Genomic DNA, 9142 nt, shown 5'->3' on the forward strand with positions numbered 1-9142 from the left:
ATAGATAGATAGATAGATAGATAGATAGATAGATAGATAGATAGATAGATAGATAGATAGATAGATAGATAGATAGGTAGGTAGGTAGGTAGGCAGATAAGATAAGATAAGATAAGGTAGGTAGGTAGGTAGGTAGGTAGGTAGGTAGGCAGGCAGATAAGATAAGATAAGATAAGATACATAGATAGATAGATAGATAGATAGATAGATAGATAGATAGATAGATAGATAGATAGATAGATAGATAGATAGATAGATAGATAGATAGCCACCGTGGAACTGATAAGAGTAGCCAACATGATTAGAAGATCTGAGCGCTCTGGTAGGACAGTGTAGTTGAAGAAGGTCATTTTGGTGCACAGCTAGCCAATGCCTTGTACACAACAGAAGAATTTTAAAATCAACCCTGAACTTAACAGGAAGCCAGTGGAGAGATGCTAGTATAAGGCAAATATGGTCCCTCAAAAGCATTGCGACTGTGTTTTGGACAATTTGCAAGCGAGATAATATAGACTGAGGTATAGCAATATTAAGAAATTACAGTGATCCAATCTTGATGTGATAAGTGCAAGGTTCACTTTCCTTGAAAGATGTCTTAACTTTTCATTAAATCTCAGTTTACAAATGACAAAATCTCAAATCTCATACATCAATGATCCAAATAAATATAGGCTAATAATGTTATTGTCTGTCAGTCTAACAAGTGACTACATTTGTCATGACAATGTCATGCTCCTGTTTCAGTGTCTGGATAGACATGTGGTGTGTGCAGTGCACACAGATGAAACTCCAGATGGCGAGTGCAGACCTGTGCAGCGTAATGCAAGAAAGAACAGCCTGGGTGTGTGGACAGGTTCCCAAAAAGCTGGATTCTGGCTTCTGCCAGCCTTCCTCAAGACGGGTGAACACTGTCCCAAACATATGATGTGAAAATTACCTTTGACCAGCAGATGAATATAGGGCAATGCCTTTACCCTCTTAAACACATAAGACATAACCACCCAAAGGTTAGCTCACAATGTAGCTGGAAAGATTGAACACTGACGGGTTTTGCAGAACATGAGATCACCTCGAGCTGCCACTGGGAAGAAAATTAGGATTCAGTTAGCTCAATTTTACATGAACAAATAGACTGTTATTCTATTTTAGCACTGCAAACGTCATATGATCAGAATGTACCATGCTTTTTGTAAATAACCTTTACCATAACAGTTAATGGTCTAATGAGAGGGTTAATATGTTTAGCTTTAAAACACAGATAACATGAGCCACAATGGACACTAAATAGGCTACTGCATTTGATTTCATATATGATATCACTGAACAGAATACAGCTTTTTTTTTGTAAACAAAATGAGGGCAGTTGATTGAACACGAGAAACAGCATTTGTTATCAATAGTAAATTAGCTTGCCTAATAACATAGTAGGCTAGTGTAGCAAACATAGTGTAGCATTAATACCATCCATGTAGAAGATTCAAAAAGTCTTTGTGGTGCTCAAAAAAACGAAGACGACGGACTCATCTTGTGCGCCATCTTGTGTGAAGAAGACAATACTAACGTTAACGTTACTGCAAAAGTCTAATTATTAATGTGTCCAGGAGATGGCAATATTTACAAGCTTTCATACAAGCTTATTCTTTGCAAAAAGAATAAAACTCTATTGGACTACTGTATCAGGACGTTGAGTACACTTTTAATGGTTGTTTGTAAGTTCTTCGACATATCTTTATTTTTCTATCAGACGTTTCCCGCTTATAAGTGATTGTTTCTATCTCGCGTGCGCCGTTGCCATGGTGACCAGACGCCTGTCTGTCTGCCTGCTACCCGAGAGCTTTTCAAAATGGTGAGTCTCCCAATGTTTTTAAGAAAGAATTTTTTTAAAGCAACTAAATATAAGCACATATGTGCTATAAAGTCTATTTTCAGTAAATTAATCATGGCCGCTTATTTAAAGAAACATAAAAAGCGAAAGTCCCGACACAAAATGTGAACTTAGCATCTTGATATGCATGTTAGCAATGCCTGTCTGAAAATACTTAACGTTACCTTTGACTTTTTTTCTGTGATGTTTTCCCCTTAATCCATTTATTTATTTATTTGTTCTTTTCAACAGCCACCAAAGGATGGAAAAGTATTTTGTTTGTTGGGAGTCAATATATTTATAACAGTTTTCAACCTCAAATTAGTTTTATTTTATTAACGTTATAAATGTTTTTTGTCAGGTAGGCTTGTAGGTGTATTCTTAAAAATAAAATACCAATTTTGCCAGTAAAATAATGCCTGTATATAACATCTCTTCACTTACTAATTTGTTTTATTAGAAATTGTAGAGTTTTATAGAACTAACGTTAACGTTATATAAATGCAGCTATAAACTTTAAGCTAAAAAATTGTTTCATTAAAAAGGAAAGAAATAATTTGGTCACTTTACACAGCATTAATAACTTGTATCTTTTGTATCCAGTCTGCAAAAAAGAAAGGAGGAAAAATCAGCAAGGCTGAGAGGGAGAGATTGCAGAGAGAGGCAGATGAACAAAGATTGAGAGAGGAAGGTATATCTGCAGTATTAAAGTAATTTAATTTTAAATTAGTTTTTTGATTGATAAAGATAACAAATCTGTATACTGCGTTTTGTCCTGTAGAAGAAGCTCGTCTCATTGCTGAACGTGAGGAGAATGAAAGGCTGGAGAGGGAGCGAATAGAACAAGAGAAACAAGAGCTACTTGAGTTAAAGGTCTGATGAACTTTCATTTGAACATTCACAGTTGTGTTGCAGACATTTACCTGCGGGCTTTAGTGCATATGGAGCTGTCTGTACTGATGGATTGTGTGTGACAAGATTGGATTTGATGATTGATTGACGCCTGTCAATGTCCACAGGACAGAGAGCGCAGAGAGGACGAGCTGAATGAACTGCGGCACATTCTAGATGAGAACCACTCTGCAGTCACCACGTGGGAATCAGAATGCAGGAACAAAGCTAAGGTACAAGACTTATAGCTTTATCTCAGGGAAATTCTGAGGCTACTATAAGTGTGTTACAGGATGATTTGTTGTCTGGTCTTGTCTAGTGGGAGCGTTACATGCGTTGCGACGGCAGTCCGGATCCAGCTGTGCAGCCGGAAATCAACTCATTCATCAGTTTGTGGAGAGAAGACTCTGAAACCCAAATCCAGCAGGTCTTGGAAAACTGTGCTCTGGCTCTTCAGGTGAGACCAGCACCCTGGATCTGTTGTTTTCATGGTTTCAAGTCAATTATTGATGACTAAGATGATCCTAGTAAGTCGAGTATCATTATTATTGATCATTTTACTATTAAAGTTGACACATAACTCATCCCTCTGTGCTAGGGCTATGAGTGATACCTCAAATCATGTTAATTGTTAAGGATCCAATGTTTTATTTCCTTCTGGGGAATGATACAAAAGCTGATGAAATGTCAGACGTAAGGGCCGTTTGCAACAAGAATGCAGAGGTGGCCTTTGCAATTCGGAGGCCCATTTCAAAGAAACAGTGAGGCCCCCCATCATTCAGTCAAACAATTCATTAAAAACACGTAAAGAAATTCATTTAGTATTCATTTCGATGGCGAAATAGAGCAAAAACAGACCATTTTTATTAATTTTGGTGGCATTTTTGCCCCTAGCCAGGCTCTTTTTAGAGTGCAAGCAGAGGCTCCTTCTTTTGTGAGGCCCGTTTGAAGTAAAACGGGTGAAACATAGCAAAGGACAGTAACTATAATGATATAATGATTTAAATATAAAGTTTGAATAATCATTCTAATTCTAAAACAATAATGACAAAGGGAACAATATCATAAGAATCATTTTCAGACTGATTGTCTTTCCAGCTGATGACCAATAAAAACTAGGGCTGTCAAATGATTAATCGTGATTAATCACATCCAAAATAAAAGTTTTTTTTACATAATATATGTGGGTGCACTGTGTATAATTATTTTATATATATAAATACACACACATGCTTGTATATATTTAAGAAATATTTTCATGTATATACTGTATAGATTTAGATATAATTTATATTATATATAAATATAAATATTTTATATATAAATAATATTTTTTTCTTAAATATACATGCATGTGTGTGTATTTATATATATACAAAATAATTATACACAGTGCACCCACATATATTATGTAAAAAAAAACTTATTTTGGATGTGATTAATCGTGATTAATCATTTGACCGCCCTAATAAAAACATCCAATCTTAATCTATCCGACTTTAAAGAGCTTGAGAATTTAAAGCAGCAGAGGAAATAACTGCTATGGAACGTCAGGCAAAAATGTACACAACATGTTGATGATGCATTGCTTGCGTGTTGTTTACATATTAAAAAAAGTCAATGCAGAAGCAATGTACAAACAGTGTTGTTTACATGTTAAAATGTGCATGTATTTGAACTGCCTGGAGTTCCACAGCAGTGGAATGAAATAAATGCAAGGTCTATACACAACTTTTTTTAAACAAACTTTACTTTACGTTTTTTTAAACGTAAGGTGCTCCAAGCGATGTCGGGTGACGTCACTTCTTGTTGACGTTTAAAGTATTGTCAAACAAAACGGAGGCTAGCTAGACCCTCCCTCCTCCTCTGTGCTCTAACCCCCCAAATCCTTCTTGTTGGTTATTGGCTGGAACAGTTTGTTATGTTTCGTGGTGCGGGTTAGCCCAGGTTGTTGCTCCAGTTTGTGGAGCCTGGGGTGTCTGCAGAGACCGCGTTGTTTTACAGTGTGTTCTGGGGACAGGCAGCTAGCGGATAGTGAGGAGATGTTTGCTGTATGTGACAAAAAAATGTTTGGCCTAAAAAACAGGTGACATCGCTTAGAGCACCTTTAAGCATCACATTTTTTAGAATGTAGCTTCATGAGTGAGAGACATGAGAGTCTATGCATGTTTGCATAGAAAAACAATGGAAAAGCAGCACAGTGGAATGCAAAAACATGTTCTGTGTGAATGGCCCCTTAAAAAAAGAGAGAACGTTGTTGTCCATTGGTGTGGATCCTGGTTATCGTTATAGCAATCTTTATAGTTTATAGCGCCAATAAGCAACTCCTTAACCACACTATCAACCACATAGCAATACCCAAAACATTGTAGCATCATGGTGGAGAGTTTTGTGCAGGCATGTTTTCTTCAGAAAATCTAAAACAATTTCTCTTGGACAGTTGATAGACGAACTAGACTTCCTCTTGAGTGAGGGTCCTGAGCCATGCACTGCTCAACAGTATCGAGAAACAGTCCTTTGTCTACAGAATATCAACCTCTACAAACTCAACCAGGCCACTGAGGAGCTTCTTAAGGTGAGTTCTTCCCATGCAGCTTACTTCTATTTCAACACATATTGGATATAATATGCGTTTTGCTCCCCGTCCAGTTTGCAAATTCTAGTTCTGACATTGAGACTGGCAACATGCAGACTGTAGTCCAGAACGACAACATTTCTCTTTGTCTGTGGGCCAACCTAAACAAAAATCCAAGGTTTGTCAGTCTTCATGGTGAAATTTAGGCACTATTTTAGGATAAAGGAAATACTTGACAATCCATGTTTCCAGGTTTAAAGGTTACCGGTTCGAGGAGGTGGGTCTGGGCTTCGAGTTGCCGAAGCCGCTGGCTGTGAGTGACATCGCTGTTCGGATCCTTCACACACGCTATGACCACTTGTCCCACCACAGCGAGCGTGAACAGGTCCAGAGAAGGAGATCCATGATGGAGGGCTTTCTCACTTTGCCATCTGAGAGTGCTGCAGTGGTGCAAGCTGGGAAGATAGAGGGAGAGGAGGATGAAGGAGAAAGCTCAAAGCAGGTGGAGGAAGAAAGCCGTTCAGTCAGATCAGAGAGCAGGAAGAGGGTGAGTGAGGCTTTGATCATGTGTACACTATGTACTTGTTTTCTATTGGATTCTGTCGCTGACAATATTAATGTGTGTCCATGTGTCAGAGTGCTGTGAGTGTGATCTCATCTAAGGAGGGGAGGAAGAGCTCTTCAATCAAGCTGTTAGAGGAAGGAGAAAGTCAGATGGAGGGAATCGCTACAAATTTAGAAGCTGGTTTGGTCCCTTCTTTTTATCGTCTTTCACTTCCTGATTTTCCTCATTTCTTTCCTTCTTTATATCAAACAACATGAGCTGAGGATGAAATCTTTATCACATAAAAATAACATATAATTTGTTTTAGTTAACTATGATTATTTGTAAAATACCGCCAATGCTTTAAATTATAAATTGGATTGTTCCATATTTGAAATAAATTATTTAAAGCTCCTGTATAATAGTCAAAATTTACACATCAGAATTATAATGATAACATGTTTAATATTATCAGACAGGCCAAATAACTGGCAGAATAATTATTTTATTGTGGTTATTATTATTAATTATTATGTATATGGACACTGCTGCCACGATTTTATAAAAGTAATAAACCACTGAAGGATGTTACATCATAGTCTAGCTCAGAAAATCATGAACTCCACGTGACTGCATGAGTTCGAGTTGATATCTATATTAACATGTACATATTATAGTTGCTATGTTGTTTTGCATAAAAAGCCAAGAGTTACACTGCAGAGCTGTATTAAGTGGCAAATTATGTTTTGTTCTAATTATTAATATTATTTAACTATGCTTTGCATGGCACCTAAAAACACAGCTTACTCGTACTTGGGTATTAAAATTATAGCTAATAAAAATGTCAAATTATTTTGATGTCAGGATGATATCCAATAAATCGTTGGTCAAAATTCTATACTACTTTTAATTAAATACAAATAATACATACTGCAAGTTAATTTAGGCATCACAACATTATAACAAAGTATGATGATGGAATTTCATTTTGAGATTTGCTAAAGATTACAATGTGTTATTAAACTAATCTTTATTAAATTGTCTCTAGATCAAAATTGCTCCAACCCATCACCAGCTGAACTGGTGTTTGACAGTGCTGACATAGTGGATCTGCAACAGTTCACACCCTTAGGCGGAGTCTTCTACTTTGATGTCTTCCATCTACCACCCCAGTCTCATATAGTGAAGGGCTGGGAAATGAGAGAGGTACATCTTGGGATGTAATCAGGGACACTCTGCAAGAGATCATAGAAAGTAATTTGCATTAATAATCATTCGCTGTTGTGCTTCCTCATAGTTGTTAGAGACCGGTCTGCAGGTGTTCCCCTATCCCACAGAGCAGTCACACGTTCAGAGCTCTACCTCAGTGAGGCTGGATGAACACAGTAGCACTGTTGTCTCATTGCCTGTAGGGGTCACTGTAGCTCTGCCTGACTCAATAATGTTTCTGGAGGGTCCACAAGTGGCACGCTGGGATCCCATCGGTGAACAATTCACACCACACGTACAGTATATGCAACAATAGACTTTATATTGAATACATTCATATCTTAGTACAGTATTTTACCTTATGCTTGTTATTGGTCACCGTTTTCTGCAGGCCAACACTGGCGGACGGACTGCATCTCTGAGACAAATTATGACGCAGAGACCCGCAGCATCTCCTTTCAGATGAATGCATTCTATGCCTTTACATTACTGCAAGAGTCTTATGCTAATATGCCTTTCCAGTCATGGGAGCTGAGGCCCCTGGGCCAAGACTCAGCATTGTTCACAATCACTGGAGCTCTTACTGAAGTCAGCATCACAGTCAAGGCAAGAGAGTCCCTGTTCAAACATATCCAAGATTATAAAAAAAAACATGTGCCAAAATTCTTAGAAATGTACTCAATTTAAAAAATAAAAAAAGTTTTTTTTTTTTTTTTAAACAAGACAAAACAAGCATTAAAATACGTTGAAACCACTAAAAATCAAGGAGTACATAAGTGTTTCAAATATTAACAAGCAGCAAAATAGTTTTATAAAAAAACATGCTTGTCACAGAGTAAGTGACCTCACAATTACTCCATGTATGACTTACATTTTTAATGTATTTTGAACATATCAATAGACAACAGAAAAAAGCATCCTGTCAAAGGCATTTAATTTATCTAAGCCTTTCATTTCAAGGCCATATCGTTTTTGATACATACTGAGGGCCCCAAAAAAATGTTTGCCCTCTGTGTGCAATCAACAGGACTGATCGATAGCTTTTTTGTTTCTCAGGGTAAGCAGTGTATGCTGCAAATGGAGGAGAAAAAAGACCTGGATAATCTTCTAGGGAAGTGGATGAGCCCCTCAGAACTGCAGAAGGCCATGAGGAGAGCTGGGATCAATATATTTGTGAATGAGTATTCTGACAAGTACGTCAGCATCAACTCAAAGGTAACAAAGGGGCTGAATTGCCTTAGAGCCAATTCAATAATTAACTGTTAAATAGACAAGTTATAAAAACCCAGCTTTGAGCTTATTATAATTTTTATACATTTTTAGGATCCATTAATAGAGCACACAGTGTATGAACAGATGGCCCTAATGTCCTCAGCCGTGGCTTTTTCCTGGAGCCGCTGGAACACACAATGCGGACAAGAGCACCTTGTTCTTCAGGCATGTCATTCACTCCTATAAACAGACTAAAGCCCTATTGAACTACTGTATGTGTTCTTTTTAAGCAGGCAGTACCTCTGACCTTTAACCTTTTGACTCTGGTAGGCGTGTGAGCAGCTGGAAGCGGTGCCAGTGGCTGAGGAGATGTGGTCTCTTTACTTGCTGGGTGCTCAGAGGAACCAGCATCTTAAGATGAAGGAGCATGACAACAGCTTCTCTGCTGAACTGGCCGAGGGCAGCGAGTTCCACTCCACCTTTCAGCACATGCTCAGACAGGACATGAGCATCGAGGGACAAGCTAGAGTCCGTCAGTCTCACTATCTCTACACAGACACCATACAGAGGCTCCTATGTGCAACACGTGTCCTCACATATTCCTGAGATTAGAAAACATACACATCCAGAAACAAGCAACACGCATACACACTAATATCTAAAACATTTAACACCCATTTTGAACATGTGATAGTCAATGCAATATGCTGAGGATATAAAATTACACCCAGCATACTTCTCTTTATAACCAGCAAGTGGAGCCAAATAATCTTGAATGCATTTTTCTGATACCAGCAAAAATACTTAGAAATATGTCAAAGAAATAAATATAATATCTCAGAGCACT

At 37.8% G+C, this 9142-nt stretch overlaps 1 protein-coding gene across 1 annotated transcript; it reads left to right on the top strand.

Moving 5' to 3' along the window:
- The first annotated feature begins 793 nt into the window (after nucleotides 1–793).
- Nucleotides 794–9097, top strand: dnai7 (dynein axonemal intermediate chain 7). The gene is made up of 15 exons (XM_056237295.1): nucleotides 794–901; nucleotides 2468–2555; nucleotides 2646–2737; nucleotides 2884–2988; nucleotides 3075–3212; nucleotides 5196–5330; nucleotides 5405–5508; nucleotides 5583–5877; nucleotides 5967–6075; nucleotides 6923–7080; nucleotides 7172–7358; nucleotides 7475–7689; nucleotides 8140–8298; nucleotides 8407–8520; nucleotides 8626–9097. Exons 1-15 carry the CDS (start codon nucleotides 794–796, stop codon nucleotides 8899–8901), a joined length of 2283 nt encoding a protein of 760 aa, XP_056093270.1. The 3' UTR covers nucleotides 8902–9097.
- Nucleotides 9098–9142: the final 45 nt, after the last annotated feature.

This window comes from Rhinichthys klamathensis, unplaced genomic scaffold (genome assembly GCF_029890125.1).
Source record: "Rhinichthys klamathensis goyatoka isolate OS25496 unplaced genomic scaffold, OSU_Roscu_1.1 h1tg000485l_1, whole genome shotgun sequence".
In the NCBI taxonomy this organism is placed as follows: Eukaryota; Metazoa; Chordata; class Actinopteri; order Cypriniformes; family Leuciscidae; genus Rhinichthys; species Rhinichthys klamathensis.

Excerpts from the sequence above, each read along its gene's own strand:
- dnai7 (XM_056237295.1), top strand. The coding sequence starts at position 794 with ATGGCGAGTGCAGACCTGTGCAGCGTAATGCAAGAAAGAACAGCCTGG. Across the intron at positions 902-2,467 it reads GCCAGCCTTCCTCAAGACGG|TCTGCAAAAAAGAAAGGAGG; the intron begins GTGAACACTGTC and ends TTTTGTATCCAG. Across the intron at positions 6,076-6,922 it reads CGCTACAAATTTAGAAGCTG|ATCAAAATTGCTCCAACCCA; the intron begins GTTTGGTCCCTT and ends AATTGTCTCTAG.